This window comes from Aspergillus brasiliensis (assembly GCF_001889945.1).
Source record: "Aspergillus brasiliensis CBS 101740 unplaced genomic scaffold ASPBRscaffold_15, whole genome shotgun sequence".
NCBI classification, from domain to species: domain Eukaryota; kingdom Fungi; phylum Ascomycota; class Eurotiomycetes; order Eurotiales; family Aspergillaceae; genus Aspergillus; species Aspergillus brasiliensis.
In genome coordinates this window covers 8,703-26,511 of record NW_027137456.1, presented here as the reverse complement: position 1 = coordinate 26,511, position 17,809 = coordinate 8,703, and the positions used below count along the sequence as shown (strand labels likewise).

The 17,809-nt window shown below is 48.4% G+C and overlaps 5 protein-coding genes across 5 annotated transcripts; 3 read left to right on the top strand and 2 right to left on the bottom strand.

Annotated features, from left to right (window-relative positions):
* Nucleotides 1–1,542: 1,542 nt before the first annotated feature.
* On the top strand, nucleotides 1,543–2,791 carry ASPBRDRAFT_47594 (zinc-binding alcohol dehydrogenase family protein). Its single transcript, XM_067625886.1, has 2 exons — nucleotides 1,543–1,773; nucleotides 1,837–2,791. The coding sequence occupies exons 1-2, from the start codon at nucleotides 1,631–1,633 to the stop codon at nucleotides 2,726–2,728; spliced, it is 1,035 nt and encodes a 344-aa protein (XP_067474776.1). The 5' UTR covers nucleotides 1,543–1,630; the 3' UTR covers nucleotides 2,729–2,791.
* A 936-nt stretch (nucleotides 2,792–3,727) lies between these two features.
* Nucleotides 3,728–5,502, top strand: ASPBRDRAFT_185965 (uncharacterized protein; the record flags this gene model as incomplete). The annotated part of the gene is made up of 2 exons (XM_067620060.1): nucleotides 3,728–4,099; nucleotides 4,155–5,502. 2 exons carry the CDS (start codon nucleotides 3,728–3,730, stop codon nucleotides 5,289–5,291), a joined length of 1,509 nt encoding a protein of 502 aa, XP_067474775.1. The 3' UTR covers nucleotides 5,292–5,502.
* A 546-nt stretch (nucleotides 5,503–6,048) lies between these two features.
* On the bottom strand, nucleotides 6,049–7,425 carry ASPBRDRAFT_47592 (class I SAM-dependent methyltransferase). Its single transcript, XM_067625885.1, has one exon. The coding sequence runs from the start codon at nucleotides 7,329–7,331 to the stop codon at nucleotides 6,282–6,284; it is 1,050 nt and encodes a 349-aa protein (XP_067474774.1). The 5' UTR covers nucleotides 7,332–7,425; the 3' UTR covers nucleotides 6,049–6,281.
* Nucleotides 7,426–9,793: 2,368 nt separating this feature from the next.
* On the top strand, nucleotides 9,794–12,819 carry ASPBRDRAFT_135181 (uncharacterized protein; the record flags this gene model as incomplete). Its single annotated transcript, XM_067618679.1, has 3 exons — nucleotides 9,794–10,584; nucleotides 10,655–11,346; nucleotides 12,515–12,819. Coding segments are annotated over 3 exons (1,788 nt in total), but the record flags the coding sequence as incomplete, so codon positions are not given.
* Nucleotides 12,820–14,642: 1,823 nt separating this feature from the next.
* ASPBRDRAFT_47589 (purple acid phosphatase family protein) lies at nucleotides 14,643–16,280 on the bottom strand. Its single transcript, XM_067625884.1, has one exon. The coding sequence runs from the start codon at nucleotides 16,223–16,225 to the stop codon at nucleotides 14,807–14,809; it is 1,419 nt and encodes a 472-aa protein (XP_067474772.1). The 5' UTR covers nucleotides 16,226–16,280; the 3' UTR covers nucleotides 14,643–14,806.
* Between the last annotated feature and the right edge of the window lie 1,529 nt (nucleotides 16,281–17,809).

The window sequence follows — 17,809 nt, the reverse complement described above, 5'->3', positions numbered from 1 at the left end:
GACGAACCAAATGGAGAAGGGCGGGAAGGAGGAGGTAAGCGAGCAGAAATTCGGACGGAGTTACCTAATTTGGTAATATAGCCATCCCTGACCCTATGTGCTAAGCCTTTCATATGGGGTCGGCCGGAGAAACCGTCTCTTTCGCTTCTATTCTAGTCTTCATTCGTGGAATTAGCCTGGCGAGTCATAGCGGACGTACAGGAGGCCCCTGAAATGCTATCAGCTTAGCATACAGGGACAGCCTATATACGACGACTTATAGCAGTCGGGGTAGTATGATACGACGTCGGCCTTATAACTTTCTTTCTCTTATGCCTAATTCCGCTTATAAAGCGCGTTTAATTGACTATGATGGATACAATTTACATAATAGTTATCAAAATGATGCTCGAGGTACGACTTCAACAAATAACCTAGTCATCCTCGGTGAATTGCTCTACCATTTGAGCACAGCGCAGCAGAGGAAACAGTATGCGAGAGGCCTCTTAACTCACGCCGCTATCTTTCCAGAATAACAATCTTACTGGAGGAGCCGCTAACATCGGGACCTAAGAAAGTGTCATGTTAATTGTGCATCCATAGCAATCTTGCATCTCTAAAATCTTGGGGGGAAAGAGTACTTAGTGTAAAGCAGAGACATATCCTCGATCGAGTGACCCCAAGGGCTCAGGACAACATGACCGAGGAAAGAAGTCCCATGATGTAATCCAGGAGCTCAGAGCAACCCCCATAAAAATGCAGCAATGGCCGATGGCACAAGTAGCGTACTGCTACGGAGTACATTGGAATACGAAAACAAGAGTATAGTGCATGTCGCATGACTTGTTATTATGGAAGTACGATTGGTTTGCGACTTTTTGTGGGTGGTAGATTTAGCCAAGTACTCTTGAATGAAGACATATTCTACCAAAAGACCTTGTTCATGAAATAGATTATCAGGTGCCGGATATTGCAGTATCAGCTCAGAACATGTCGAGTTGCTGCTACAGAATCTAGTAGGCTTTACAACTATAACATTCCTGGAATTAGAGCACAGTAGAAAAGTTTTCTTGATAATCGATATCCTGTTCTATTGATATTGTCAGCAATCAGCATTATATCATATGATATATATAATGGTTCCATCTGAGACTCGCTCGAATCTTTATGCAGACATTCCTGGGGGATCGTAATTATTGAATAATCCAACCAACTCAATATGCATATCATGTGCAACATTATATATAATACTAATACTAGATCTAGTGGGCATACAGAGTGTGACCTTGACGGGATCCTCCGGCAAGCCTGGTCAGCATGTACGTACTATATTAGCACATGTTGAAGATAACGTCTTGTGCGGGTACATAATCCAGGTCCGGGCTTAAATAAAGACGTTCTCGAGAGTACATAATGATCTATGTTGGGTAATCAGATCTAAATTTCTGGGGAGATTGATAAACGGCGGCCACGTGATCAAGCCCGGAAACGTCCCCGACCGTTGCGAGTCATGCAACCATCGGACCGGCAATTGGATCGGCAGTCACTTTTCGTCTGTCAGTACACGTCACGAGTCAACCGCAATTTATCATCTTCACTAGGATTTCCTCTGGGTGAATTTTGATCTTCTTGAACATGACTGCTTGACAACATGTCGAACCAAGCCGGCTGGATCAAAAAGCCCCATGGGCGAGTGGAGGTCGAGACTGTAGAGCAATGGGTCCCTGGCCGTGGAGAGCTCCTGGTTCGAGTCGAAGCAGCCAGCTTTAACCCCATTGATGCTAAAATCCAGAGGTACTGTAACCAACTACTCCCGAGCTTACTATGGATTTCCAGTCCATCAAACTGAAGAACCAGGTTGGATTTATTCCGATCCCAATACCCCCTCATCCTCGGATTTACCTTTGCGGGAACGGTAGTGTCTACAGGACCGGGAATCACTTCGGTGCAACCTGGCGACCGGGTGGTGGTGGCTCGCTGGGGCGAGCAATCAGGCGCAGATCCCCGGTTCGGAGCCCTCCAACGGTATGCACTGGGAACTGAACAAAACACCTTGCGACTCGAGCCCGAGACCCCCTTTGCGGATGCCGCCGGCCTGATTGCCAATTTGGCAACCGTGGTCTCCGCCCTCACCATCTACATGGGTATCTCGAAGCCGCCAGTCATCGGCACAGCGACACCCACGGGAAAGAGGATTCTCATCTATGGCGGTTCATCAGCGGTGGGCGGCCTCGCGGTGCAATATGCGACCGCGGCTGGATATGAAGTCGTCACCACCTCATCCGCCGCCAACAGATCCTTGGTGGAGAAACGCCACCCGACGCATATCATCGATCATAGCCGCCCTGACGAGGACGTGATCCGCGAAATGCGGGAGAACGGACCTTATGAGGGAATTTTCGAGGCGATCGGCTCCTCGACCACCACCCAACGCATGGTGGCATTGCTGCGTGAAACAGGTGGCCAGTTCTTTTCTACCAGTCCTTCCCCTGGGGATGAAGCCATTCCGGAGGGGGTGAAGAAGGTATGGGCCGGATACTCTGAGACCCTCGTATCTGAGCCTGCTCATCGGGAATTGCGCACGTGGTACATGGATGCATATTTACCGGCTGCACTGAAGAAGGGCACGATGTGGCCCAACCCGTCATTACGGCTTGAAGGGGGGCTTCACTCGGCCCAAAAGGCGTTAGACCTACTGTATGAAGGTCATATCAGCGGGCAAAAGGTTTTTATCAACCCACAGGAATGAGAAGGGGGTGGGTTTGAAAGGCGGAGGTCGATGTCCCGTCAACTCAATATATATAACAAGAATACTATTGATGCTAATGAGCTTGGTGGGTTCATGCCCTTGGTAAAGGAAATCATCGATTAGACCATGGATATCTTTTTGTAAAGTGGTTGTGTAAATTAGCCGACTCTAGCTTTGATGTTGCTTTCATTCTATAGTTAGCTATCCACTCTCATCGGAGTCCCTGCGGCCTACAATCCTTGGATTTCAAGTAGACTCTAATCCTTCGTTTACATAGTCTTTATTTGCCCCTTTCTTAGCAATAGCATAGATTAGAAGACCCATTATCATCTTCCCTGCCTGTTCACCTTTTCATCCGTAATCTGTATAGTTTTGTCTGCCTGCTTCTGACTCTTGTTCTGTATTGAGTTCATGTCTCTTGCACGACAATTGAATAGAGCCAGGTTACATCATAGCCGAGAGGAGGTTAGCCAACTCTTGCTTGGAAAGAGAAGGGAACATTCTTCAAATATTTCAACGGGTGCAGAACTTGGGGGAGAAAGGTAGTCTGGATTAATAATCGGTGTCATACAAGGGGAAAATACCCCTCAAACCTGGAGTCGGAAGGGAAGGGGCCCTTAATGGGGTAATTGCAACCGCTGGCTGGGGGCTAGAATTACCCTTTATGGCAGCCCGGGCAGACATCGGCAGAAACAGCAAAGCAAACGAGGGAAATTGCGGAGCCGAAAGCCCTGGTTACCGGTCGGCTCGGCTGCTGCAGCGGTCAACCAGCACCCCGTCTGGCTATATAGATGATGGAATACAACAAGAACTATAATAACATCATCATATCATGATCCTTTCCCCAACTGCCAAGTAATATTCCCCCCCACCCGTCCCCGCAACTCAACTCAACCCCATGGACTCCGGACGCTATAAATCCAACTTGGCTCCAATTTTTTGGAGCGGGTTTCTTTTCCTCTTTTTATCAATGGTCGGGATCTTACGCATATCGCCACCATGAAACCACTCTCTTTATTGCTGTTTTCTTGCCTCAACGCCCTCGTGGCAGACGCCAGTGCGGCTGTCAATCGCTCCTCGCTGTTGAGCTACGCGTCGAAACCCCGGGTTTTCGTTCTCTCGGACATCTCCAATGAGCCGGACGACACCGAGTCCTTTGTGCGATTCCTACTCTACAGCAATCAGTTTCAGATCGAGGGCATGACCGCCGTCACCTCCACCTGGCTGAAGGACGCTGTCTACCCCGAGCAGATCTCCGCCGTGGTGGATGCGTACGCTCAGGTGGTGGACAACCTGAATCAGCACACGTCTCCTTCTTCTCCGTACCCCCCGGCGGAGTACCTGCACAGTGTGGTCAAAAGCGGACCTACAGTAAGCATCCCCAGCGGGCCATCTCTCTACGATATCCCTGCTAAGTCGAACCAAGGTGTACGGCATGGAAGGCGTGGGTCCCGGCAAGAATCTCAGTTCTGGCGCAGAGCTGCTGCTCAGACAACTCCGCCAACCCGTTGACGAACCCCTGTGGGTGCTTGGATGGGGCGGCGTCAACGTCCTGGCAGAGACCCTGTACTACGTGCACGAGAACTTCAACGCCACCGAGGCGGCACGTCTGCGTGCCCAGTTGCGCGTGTACACCATCTCCGACCAGGACGACAGCGGGCTCTGGATCCGCGAGCAGTTTCCGGATATTTTCTACATCGCATCGATGCACGGATGGAATCAGTACGGGCTGGCCGCCTGGGCGGCCATCTCCGGTGAGGAGTACTACAACTTCGACGTGGGCGGGCCGGACTTCACCAAAGTCTCTGCCGCGTGGCTGAAGAAGCACATCCAGATCGGCGTCTATGGCCAGGAGTACCCGGATTACAAGTACATCATGGAGGGAGATACCCCGACCTTTTTGTATCTGATCCAGAACGGGCTGGGCGTGCGCGAGCAGCCCGACTACGGCTCATGGGGCGGTCGCTACTCGCGGGTAGATCTATCCCAGCAGGTCAAGTATCGACAGTACAGTGACGCGGCGGACCGGGTGGTCGGCCAGAACAACCGCACCTACGCCTCCAATCACGCAGCCATTTGGCGCTGGAGAGATGCGTACCAGAACGACTTTGCTGCCCGGATGCAGTGGGCTCTCCCGGTCAACGAGAGTACGGCTGCCAACCACCACCCAGTGGTCGTGGTGAACGAACATGTAGAGCTAAGCCCGCTGGTCATCGCGTCGACCCCCAATGCCACCATCTGGCTCGATGCCTCCGGGACATACGACCCCGACCGGGACAGCCTTTCGTTCCGGTGGTTTCAGTACAAGGAGCCCGGGTCGACGGACTGGAACGTGGACAACCAGATTCCGAGCTTGGGTGTGACTGTGTCTGGCAATGGTCGACGCGCGCAGGTCACAATCCCCGCCGCGGACACGGTCTGCAATGGCAAGAGCTCGAACGACTCGGGCTGTTGGACCCTCCACCTTGTCCTGGAGGTGACCGACAATGGAACGATCCCGTTGACGACGTACAAGCGCGTGCTGTTTGAGACAACGAATTCGACGCAAGCGGTGGCAGAGTGACTCGTACAGGAGACTATGCTGTGGAATGAATTATGTGAGAGGTGACGGACTGGATAACTATGATATCTACATCGAAAGGATGCGATTGAGCTCATAGGAGGGGCAATGGCGAATGCCATCACTAACCAAAAACAATGCATTGGGAATGTTGGAACATTGAACGACTGTATATCTAGACCAATATATGTGTATGATTACTGATGATCCGCCGGAAAATTTACTGTTAGTTCTAGCCTTTCTTTGGTCTTTCCTCCAAGGAAATTATACTGGACGTTCAACGAGACTTCTAATAACTGAGTCTCATACAATGTATAGTATGGCTGTAAATCCCCGGCTTGATCACAACATCGGAATGGAGCATCGATGGTCAGCGGCTAGATGGGTCCAAGAGGGTTTGTAGGTGGGGATGAAAATCTGATGTCACAACTGTGATGAGACCTGCAGGTGCGCCGTCGGTAGCCACATTGTTCAGATAACCGTGGCGTGCACGGTTCCGCATATTTTATTTGATGTCATGGAGTGCACAGCATGGTTGCTTTTTTGTGATGTGGATCAGCCAGGCAGCAAAGAAATTGTCAACGGCACAGAAGTAACTATTGTTGCAGATCCCGTCAATCCTCTCAACGATGCAGGCCGACCCATCCTCGACCATGTTATTCTCTATATAATCTACCAGATCGAGAATCCCATCGTACCATATTGTTAGCTAAGACGTTTCTTCCCTGGTCTACGTAGTAGTAGTTCTGGCATATTGTCTGTCGCACTGTATTTATTATACTTGGTCCGGCTTTTCCCCAGTTCACGTCAGATAATAAAGGAGGCAAGAGAAAAAGAAATTAAAAAAGACAAGGAAAAGGGAAAGAAAAGTTCATAAATGAAAGGCACTTCATGTCATTAGAATACAAGTTTCTTGTAGGGTTAGACTCATAGTGATAGCCATGTTCCAAGAAAGACCTAGGTATACGCTATTGTCTACACCACCAACCACATTTACTGCTCAGCTGGAGTGTCTTCTCCCTTCCGCGTTGCCAGCACCAAATTTGCAACCCACTGGACGCACACCTGCCCACTCGGACATTCTTCCTCAAATACCCGATCCCAATCAGCCAACAGGACATGCGCGGTCTCGGGCACAATCTTGTTCTGTGGTGGCAGGACACTGTTCAGATATTCAATAAGCCACTGCTTGCCCGCGTCGAACTCCCACCCTTCTGCTTCATCATCGACACCGGTGTTATATCTGACTATCTGGTCCCTGCTACCCACCCGACTGTAGTCCTCAGGCCGGAAGTCTGCAGGATAGTACTTCGCAAACTGCTCGTGGTAGGGGACCCTGCCATCCTTAGAAGGGTTGATATACACCCGAACAGGATCCTCAAACAATTCCTCCGGCAGTGGAAGTGAGTCCAACAGTCCTTCACCAGCCCCCTGACGCTTTGCCAGGGAGTGCATCAGTGCGGCCTGATTGGACTGAGGGCCATCCCGCAGTAGTTGTTGCATGAAGACCTTCTCAAAGATGGACGAAAAAGCGTCTTGGAAGCGTTTAGACTGCTTGGGGAACGTAGGTAGCCAATAGCTAAAGATTGCCATTGTGCCACCCGGTCGAAGCATCTTTCCAATAGAGGCAACCAGGCCATCGGGGTCCATGAAATGTGCTGCAGTAGCACAGATCACCATGTCCACCTGGCTTTCACCAGTGTGGCGATACGCTTCTTCACCCACGGTTTGGGCGTACTCAAATGTGGGATGCAGACCATGTTGCGCTGCCCACTTAGGAAGGAATGCCCTCGCCTGGGACTCATTGGCTGGACTGGGATCCGAGATATGGATGGTTTGGAAGTCGGCCATGAAGTTAGTGGTGGCTATGCCCGAACCAGCACCAATGTCAACCAGGCGCTCCCAGCGAGTGTGGGGATGAAGTCGTCGATAGGTATAGATGAGCGAAGTTAAAGACGGTGGATATGGGGGCCGACTCTGATGGTAGTGCTCCCAGTCCATAGTCGCAAAGGCGGTGTTGGTGTGGGGGTCGATGGATGTCATAGTGTCAGATTAGGTTCTGATTCTTCTCGATTGATCTTAAAGGAGTTTGTGTGAAAATTAGAGAGGGTTGTCTTGCCTTTATATATAATTCAGCTGTTTGTATATAACTATCTTGCATAGAACACACTCTTCCGCCAGATAGTGGAAGCTTCGGTACGGGGTCCTAGGCGGGTCTCGGAGTTATTCTTCGGGAGGAGGGGGTTTGGGCGGGGTGATACTCCATAGTATTGCTTTTCCCCCAACTGTCCATGCAGTAGAAAAAGTGACAGCTCCATTGGCCCTGTAGATCAGTGCGCTCAGATGATGGGTCAGGTCTAACTTATGGGGTAAATCAATACTCAAAACGGTGGCTGCAGATCTAATACAGAGAACCTTGGATATTCTTGGCCAGGCGGAGTAGAACTTTGTGTGGAAGGAATATCGGGAGATATCAATAGCCTGTCCTAGTATATCAGAACTACTACCAATTGAGGTAAAAGATCAACATTTCCGTTACTGGGATTCAGTAAGAAGGTTGAGATGCTCCAACACAGGCAGCACCTCTGAAATCCGACATGTCCGGCCGGTCCCACAAGTCTCCACTATATATCGATCACAAACCGGTTTACTCGGGAGACAGTGCTCGATATCACAGTATGCCAGCGACAGTGTGATTGATCATGGAATACTAACCCACTGAGGCTGGTGTACTGCATATGAAGCGACTTTAGGATACGGGCCGTTTCCGTAAGGAAATGATCTAGGGGAACTAACTCCCAATAATGACAAAATTTAGGCCATCATTATCCGCAGTTATCTACCCACCCTTAGATTCCCATATATATACTCAAGTACTGTGAGAGCCTGGAAAATACAATCATATTAATATCATAAAGCTTGCGCATTCACTATAAAAGACTTTCAAAATCTGAAGAAGTAAAGATAAGTAACTATAATGGTAAGACCCACCTGCTTAATATATCTAAGCGTAGTTTGAATAACTGAGAAATTTCTTTCTTTTCTATCTTTTTATCCTTCTAAACATCTTTCGTTCAAAATCTTAATATTACAACCCACGGGGGTTCGATCGTTGCTGATAACTGATTTTCGCCTGTACTCTTTGTCTTCGGTGGGAGAATGATTTGCCTTCTGAATACCTGAACATCGAAGAATTGCCATGGGGTGGTCGCTAGTGCCGCGGCTGTCGCAGCCTTGCAGGTGTGTGTTGTCCTTATGCCCAAAATGCCCGTCTGGTTCTCATCCAAAAGCGGGGGGACCTCGGCCTCACCACTACAAGAGACGAAACCGCTTGAGAAAACTAATGTAGCTTTCATGCTCCGGTCGCAAGAAGACACGGCGAAAGATGGCCCCAAGATGTATTGAGGGCCTGTTCTCGAGGGCCTCGCGCAAAAAAAGAAGCCCACATCCTCTCTGGCGCAAAACGGGCCATAAAAATAACACCATTCAGCCCGATCCTCCACTCCCCGACCTATCGCTCACGAAGGTTACGCAGAATACTCCCAATGATCCTCTTTCGCGGGATGAACGCCCCAAGAATTATACTGAACACGGAGTATTATTCCTCTTCTTCTCATTTATCACCATGTTCTCTTTTATCATAATCGGCATGTTACTAACTAGTATCCTGGGAAGGACACCAAAAGCATGCACTCGATCACACAACGCGATGAAGACCTGGCAGACCTTTGGAGAGTTGCATTCGAACGTCTCGAAAAGGCAGAGCAAGAGAAGCTGAGCGGGGTCGAAGAATCGATGACCAACAATGAAGCGGCTAACGAAAAGATGCCCGGTATACATGGCATCCTGGAAACAGTGATAGAACGTACGAAATATCTATACGAGTGCCACGAGGAGGAGAATAAACAGAATGGGAAGGCGAAAAGAAGCACAGCCTTCCGTGAAACTTTCCGGAAGATCATCGATGCGGCCTTGTCAGTGAAGCCAATGATCGACAGCATTGTCGCCTGTGACAAATCTGGTTATGCAACCCTGGCCTGGTCAATTGTTTCAGTGGGCTTGACGGTATTCAATGCTCTTAGCCTCCGGCATGAACGAGTTCGCTAACGTACTTCTAGGTCATCAAAAACAGAGATGGCTCACGAGAGGCCCTTCTCCAATCGCCCGAAACAATTGCTGACATATTGGCGTTAGCAGCATTCGCCGAGAGTAAATATCGGAGTGAAGATTCTCTACAGAAGAGGGCTCTCCGGTCCCCTATCATTGACTCATACACTGCAATTCTACGATATTCATCGGAGATAGTGTCCCTTCAAAACCATGGGGTTAAAAACTTTATAAAGACAAGTTTGCTATCCCCAAGTGAGCAACCGCTTCAAAAGCTGAAAGAAGCCCTGGAAGTTCAGAAGGGGAAATTGAAGGACTTGAAGTTGGATCACTATCTCTCACAAAGTGAAAAGGCAAATACTATATTGGATTTCATCTCCGAGAAAGTCGAAAAGCTGATGAATTTCGTGATCGAGCAAAGAGATGATAATATTTTTAAATGGCTGGCCGTAGAACGCTACGATTCAGACCAGCAAGGCTATTATAATCTGAAAAGCAAAGACACTCTCCGTTGGCTCATCGATTCGGAAGAATTAGAGCACTGGAAACAAGGAGTGAGCCGATTACTGCACTGTGAAGGGGAAGCTGGCGCGGGCAAAACCGTCGCAACTGCGGCCGTAATTCGACATTTGCAAGAGAACTACCAATTTCATTCAAAGCAGAGCCCTTCAGATGTAGGAATAGCGTTTGTCTATTGCAAAATAGGCAGAACCCCGGAGCCGACCACCTTTATGTCTGTGTTACTGAAACAGCTTTGTCGGGGGAGAAATGGCCTCCCAAGTCGTCTGATTGAGTTCTATGAAGAGTACAAAAGGAGTGGGAGATTGTTATCCTATGATGATGCGTATAGCACACTGGAGGGTGTCGTTCAAGAGTATGAACGAGTCTTCGTTGCCATTGATGCCCTGAATGAGTATAAAAAGGACTATCGTGATCGGATTCTTGGTTCATTGGTCAGCATGAGTGAAAAGGAGGACTATAACCTGCATATCTTCACGACATCGCAAGTTGATGTTGGAGTGAAAAAGATCTTGAAAAATCCTCTGCACTTCAAATTCGCTGCTACGTCTGAAGATGTCGACACCTACCTTCATCATCGACTCAAGGAGCCAGACTTTGATATGATTCGAGAAAGTCCCGCCCTCAAAGAACTTGTGATGGATACTATACGTGATTCGGCGTCAGGATCGTATGTTCCATCTCATATTTTCAGTTTTTTGAAGGTTAAATGATTAGTCCAGCAAGCTCACACCCTCTAGTTTCCTACTCGCGACGCTCCAACTAAACCAGCTCAAGGAAAGTGTCTGTGGGACACCAAGAGACGTCAAAGAGAAACTTCAACACCTACCTGGTCGCAATGAATCTTATACCAGAGCCCTCGAAATTATCAGGGCCAGCGAAAATCGAGAATCCGCATTGAAACTTCTTCGTATTGTCGCATTTGCCAGGAGAGATTTGAAAGTAGAAGAGGCTAGACATGCTTTCGCTGTCAACCTTGAAGACGCATTCCTCGACACAGATTATCTTCCAGCGATCACTTTCATGGAGCGCATATGCGCTGGGTTGGTCATCATTGACTTGAACGCCGATAAGATCGAGCTCATTCATCCAACCGCAAAGGACTATCTTACTAATGAGCTTCGTGCCGGATCTTTACTTGCAAGGATTTGTATCACGTATCTCTCGTTCGCAGAGTTTCAGGGAAACGACTGCAAAACTGAAGAGGAGCTCATTTCAAGGAAGGAGACATATGCTTTCTATGAATATTCTGCCATTAACTGGGATAGTCATTTGGGTGATGCTGAGGCTAATAGTGAGATTGGCTGTTTGGCGATCAAATTACTCTGCTCCCCGGCGGTGGCCTCGTTCTCTCAACTCCTGGAAACTACAAGATCTCATGGTGAAACCGTGGAAACTGCCATGAATGGCTTTCACGTGACCGCAATGCTGGGTCACCCGAGCCTTTTGTCAGCTCTGCTGAGAGAAGACGCGAAGCGCTTTGATGAATGTGACAGCATGGGGAGGACGCCGCTCCTCTTAGCAGTGGAGAAATCATGTTTGCCAGCCACTGAAATACTCCTCAGAGCCGGGGCAAACACGGAGGCCCAGGACACCTGGGGAGATACACCACTTCATCTGGCCGTCAAGCGCGGAGAATATGAGCTCACAAAGATTCTAGTTAATGGGGCTGCCATTGTCGACTTGCGAGACCATGAAGGTAGAACACCACTCTCGTGGGCTGCATATTATGGGCATGCCCGAATAGCAAAGCTTCTGATCGACCACGGTGCAATAATCGATTCCCAGGACAACAGTGGAAGGTCTGCGCTATCAATCGCGTTATCTCAACCTCGTAGCACTGATTACGAACTCGAGAAATTCCATTTCTCAGAATTCCATTTCTCAGATCAAGATGGGCTTTCCGAGTTAACCCTTTACCTTTTTCAATGTTACGGTCAGATATCTCGCCTTCTGCTCATGAATGGGGCGGACCTTAATCTGGTCGACGTATATGGGCGTACGCCAGTCTCATGGGCAGCGCTAAATCGATTAGAACCTCATAGTGAAGGTTCCTGTAGAATAACAACTGTGAGCCATCATAAGGCCTCCTTACATGCCACGGATTGCTATGGATGGACTCCATTGATCTGGAATGAGCAGGCCGAGCCAGAAACAACGGACTCTGAATATACAGATCACTCATCAGACACAGTGAGTCTATGCACTTTATGAACAGCTGTTCTATAATCTCGGCCAGTCTAATGAAATTACCAAGCCCGATCAGTACGGAAGAACCAAAATATCAATGGCCGCCAAGAAGGGTCTCACCATGTTTATAAAAAGTGCAATAAAAAAAGGCATTGATATAGATGCAGCAGACTCCCATGGCGCTACATTGCTCTCCTGGGCTGCTGAATACGGTCATTTACGGATGGTTATGGAACTGCTTCAAGCGAACTCCAACTTAGATTTGGCAGATGGTTTTCTTCGAACGCCCCTGTCCTGGGCAGCAGCAAATGGTCACCCAGAAATCGTACATGCTTTATTCGATGAAGGCGCGAGCCCAGATATCGGAGATTGCAATGGCCAAACGCCACTCTCACTGGCTTCCCAATCAGGAAACTCGAGCACAGTGCGAGCTTTGATGCAAATTGATACCATTGATCTTGACAGACCAGATGATTGGGATAGAACGCCACTGTCATGGGCTGCCAAAGTTGGCAATCGAGAGGCTGTGTACTTCTTGCTGAATTCAGGGGTGGTGGACATCAATTCAATGGACCGGTGGGGATGGACACCTTTGTCACGTGCTGCTGAAAATGGATGCTCCGTAATCGTCCGCGACCTGCTCTCAAGAGGCGCAAATCCGAACATAGCAGATTACAAAGGGAGGTCGCCCCTCCTTCGAGCATCCCAGCGAGGAAGCATTCCAGCGATGGACAGCATACTTGCCTCTTCACACCACATCAATGTTGATGCGTATGACTTACATGGGCGTACGTCACTCTCATACGCAGCTGAATCTGGCTATGAGAGGGCTGTACAGCGGTTGCTGCATTACGGGGCTAACAGTCAAGTGGTTGACTCGAACGGCCGGACTTCATTTTGCTGGGCAGCTCAAAGAGGGCATGTTGAAGTGATTCGAATCCTCATAGATAACAACCCGTGCATCGACTCTCGTGACAACAAAGGCCGCACGGCACTGTCTTGGGCCGCGGAATATGGGCATGAGGCCATCGTCAACATGTTCATGGAAAAGAACGAGCAACTTATCAACTTAGCAGATTTCAACGGATGGACTCCGCTAATGTGGGCCGCGCGGTATGGGCATTCATTGATTGTAAGGGCGCTACTTGAGAAAGGTGCTATCAGAGACTGCAAGTCGATTGGTGGACGCACAGCTTTTTCACTAGCAGACAAACATCACCATGGTAATGTCTTGGATATTTTTGCTCTATACTAACAGAATTGGCCTGGAAGAAGTATGGAGGGATAGAATATGTATACTAGGCATAAGCCTTTCTTCAGGACTGTCAATGTTGATTGAACTATCAGATGAGCCCTAACTAGAATGTCAAAGCTGCGGCGGTTTCTGTTATGCAGATTAGAGAGTATACACCTTGTTCATCTATGCGAGTCGATAACCGCCATTTGAGCTACAGACCTCTTTCCCTCTTTTCGTTGAGTTAGAGGTTGTGTTCTTCGAACTGTAACCACTGATACCTGCATGGCCATAACACCGTGTGTCCTAATTCACAGTGTAGGTGGATATTAATTTAAAGTTGAGGCGGCAATAAAGCATCGAAGTTCAAGCTCAAAGCACTTCACCTCTCGAGTATTAGTAGTAATCAACTTAAAAGCTTGATTAGAGAACTGTCTAATTCTTGCAACCTAAACGATACCTACTTTGCAAGGGATCTGCACTGTGCGCCCGAGCCATTCCGTTGTGACGTGGCATTGCATATGTGATTCAGCTGTCGGGGCCCAAACTGCACACCTTAGTGAAATAGTGAAATTCCCACTTTTCAATTTCTTATATGAACTCCTCAATCAAAAGTTGTGAGAAGAATATGTGTTTTGCCTATACTTCCAGTAAAGCCCTCCCGCCCCGAAGGGCCGTTGTGCGAGTACGAACACCATCACCAAAACCCCAAAGGATTCCTCTACCTTCCAAGATTGCCAATGCAGACAGTGAAACGAACATAAGCGCTGAGCAGAAATCAATCCTCTCCAGTGCAAGCACACATACTCTACAACGTCATTGTGACGAGCTTTGGGAGCAACAATGTGTTCAACGAGCATAAGTAAGTTAGGCTGCTGGTGAATTCCTGAGGTATGCTAACTGGATTGAGTCAAAGTCTGGGCTATGGAGGGATTGGTGTCTGATGATGATGCAGGTATATATTGTGAGCTCTAGATCAACTGAGCTCACCGAGGTGCCGATTGGCATGATGGAGTACTGGCGTCTTTTCTTACTCATCACTAAACCAGCCTAGATAATGTTGTTAACTTGATCCATTTCCAGATAAAATATTGTTCCACATTCAGGTTACAGCTCACTTAAGTAGGGCAAATTTATGAATAAGTTTAACTGTACTATTTGAAGATCCTAATGTAAGACCTCTGACTCTCGTACTTCCTCACATGACCCTTACATCAGTTGTCATATAACCTAAACTGGCAAATGGCCAGGTCAGGCCAGTGTGAGAGCCTGGAAACTACAATAACATAAATATCACAAAGCTGGTGCATTCCACTATAAAGAAATTTCAAATTCCGGAGAAAAACGGAAACCAACTAAAAGCCCAAAAAAACTAGTCTACAAAAGAAGTCGCGCCCGTAACAGCAACAAACATACAAAGAGGACCTCATATAAACGCGGAGACTAGTACAGTCACGGCAGCATCAGCCTAAATGGAAGCAGTGCTTGATTTGGGATTGGTAATCTTGCCGGTGCTGCAGTTGCGGTTTTTGAAAAGTGTGGCAGTGTCGAGGACGCTGCCGTTGTTGCTGGCGACAAAGTCATGGGACATGTGGGTGCAGTTGTGGAAAGTCAGCTTAGACCAGCCGTAGGTAGCATTAGAAGTGTCAAGACCGAAGCGACTGTAGTTCTTGCGAGGGGTTTCGAGGGCGTCGAGGCCATCGTAGTGGCCGGCAGCACCATTGGTAATATACCAGGGAGCCGTAGGATTGTCGAGCTCGGCAGAGTCGTAGACATTGTTGTTAATGGGAGCCTGGCGCTCGTAGACGTGGGAGTGGCCGGAAAGTACCAGATCAACGCCGTGTTTGAGAAACAGCGGCTCAAAAACGTCCTTGCAGGACCAACAGATAGTGCCTGACGCATTAGCATGGCTGAGGTACCACGGGCGGTGGCCAGCAACAATGACCCAAGGAGTTTTGGCACGGTCGACGGCGGCCAGGTCCGCGTCGAGCCACTTAGTCTGCGCATCCATTGTAGCATTGACGGGGTCAGCGTCCAAGCCTTCAGAGCCGCCAACTTCGTCGTTGCCGATAAAGCCGTGACCGAGGTCGGTCTCAGTGTCGAGCTGAACGAAGTGTACCATGCCGCTGTCGAACGAGTACCAGAAATTTCCGGTACCACCTGAGATGTCACTTGGCATACGGAAGTGGTTCTTGTATCCAGTGAAGTTGGTCTGGCCTACGAGACAGATGTCTGCCGTATAAGTAATGTTGTGGACTTTGTCGGTGGTGCCGCCGTTATCGCACGTAGCTTCATGGTTGCCTGGGCCGACCATGTAGGGCTTGGTGGCAGTAACTGCCATCATCTGGTCGTAGTAGTCATTGAGAATGGCCTCGTACACCGTGTGGCCCTCTTCAATGGTGGTGTTTGGTAGGAAGCCCTGAATTTCCTCCTTGAGCCAGTAGTCTGCGTACGCAATGTCACCGGGGTGCCAAATAAAGTCGAAATCGTTCTGGTATTTCGCCAGTGACTCGATGGTGTTGGTCTCTCCGGGCTTCAGGATATTCTGGGGCTTCACACCCGTGCCAGCGCTAGTGGTCAGGCCCCGGGCGCCCATGGTGCCAAGGTCGACAACGACCGCAACAGAGAAGGGGGTCTTGTCGCCGGCAACCCTGCTTGTGGTGAAGTTGTAGGGCACTGATGAGTGGGAGTCGGCCAGGTGAGCAGGCAGGTAGAAGTAGGTGGTGTCAGGAGACAGGCCCGTGAGAAGGACATGGTTGTTGTAAGTCAATGAGGTTGGGTAGGTGACCGAAATGTGCGATGAGGCCGTCTCGTTGAGGTTGTTGGCCGAGAGGCCAAAGTGAACTGTAGGCTTGCCGAGCTTGTGGAACGTATTCCATGAAACCATCATACCGTTGTCGCCATGGTACGCAAGACGGAGTTGCGAATTAATGATGGTGGTGTTGGTTGCTGCAGACGCTAGCTGGGCAATTGCTGCCACTGTGGCCGTGAGCTTTAATTGACTGGCAAAGATCATATTGATGGAGATACAACACAAGCAAAGAAAATCTCGTGTCGCTGTTTAGGGTTTTCCCAGAGGTACCGGTTTGTTTCTTTTCTTCCCGTATCCTCCAATGGACCGATCAAGCAGGCAACGGACCATCTTAATAGCCGGAGAACATAAAGTTTGATTGCAGCGAGCAGACCTGCAATTTCCAAGGAACACATGTGTCCCCACGCCTATCCAAAGCACGTGGCCTGCATGGGCAGCGTGGATGGATGCAACTCTATTGTCAGTCTCCCCAACCGCAGCGACCCAGCTACCTTTTGCGATGCCATAAAGGACGAGGCCGATGAAGCAAGCCTGGGCCCAACTCTTGAATATTGTTTACCACGTGGCGGATCTGAGGGATACTGTTGGACAGCCCTCATTGGCCCTGGCGGCCGTTCCCGACAGGGACCATCGGATGTATTCCACTCAACACTGCCGTGCTCACGACCGCCAATAGGCGCCCGAGGATCGGCAACATAATCCGCAATAAGGGCTAGTGATTTTATAGCAATGTCCGGCAGGTGTCGTCGAGCAGTAGATACTGGCAATGTCGCTGTCACAATGACGGCTCTGAAACCCCTGAATATATTCGGGCTCATGCAGGGGCATCCGCTCAAAAAGGTATTGGGAAGGGGGGCATTCCCCATATGGTTGCAGGGATCCATCATAGAATTCCATGGATTTCCATGGGTTTCTACTTATATGTGTAATGCAATCTCTTTTCACAAATCACTGTCATATACACGATGCCTTTGTTTTAATGCGGCCCGCTCAATAAATGATCTGTGCTATGGTCTTGGCGGTAGGGCCGGTGTAAGAGCCTGAAAACCATGATAATGTAATTATTATAAAGTTTGTACTAAGATAATACATTTATATAATTATTAAAATTATAAAATTATTAATAGCAGTTCTTTCTTCTTTTATTATATATAGTATAAGAATTTCTTACTGTTAAGCTACTGATATCTTAAGAATCACTCTATATTGTAGATATAGACTATCTTTATTATTCTTATACAAATCTATAGTACTCCATGGTTGATTCCTAATCTATTTGACAGGCTTTCTGCCCTGACAAGTAGATACTACATTTAATGATGGATAGAGTGGTAAACGGCCAGGTCAGGTCAGATTAATAGAAAATTTTATACCTTCCACCAGGTTAACGGTCAGGTATAGAAAATATATATATCAGCTGCAGTTAACCTGCGGTTGATGATCGGTTAACCACTTAGGTAAACAGACCTACAAAAGAAGTAATGCTCTGTCGGAGAAAAACAGCGCCCTTGCAGCATTTTCCTTTTGTATGATCTGGGCTTTTCAAACATTCATTCCTATACTATTTGCATCACCTGCTATTATATAGTGCGACATTATAAGTGTGAGTCTCTAAATCAACTATTATATAGGTATCGACTCTCAGCTAACACAGTAGGT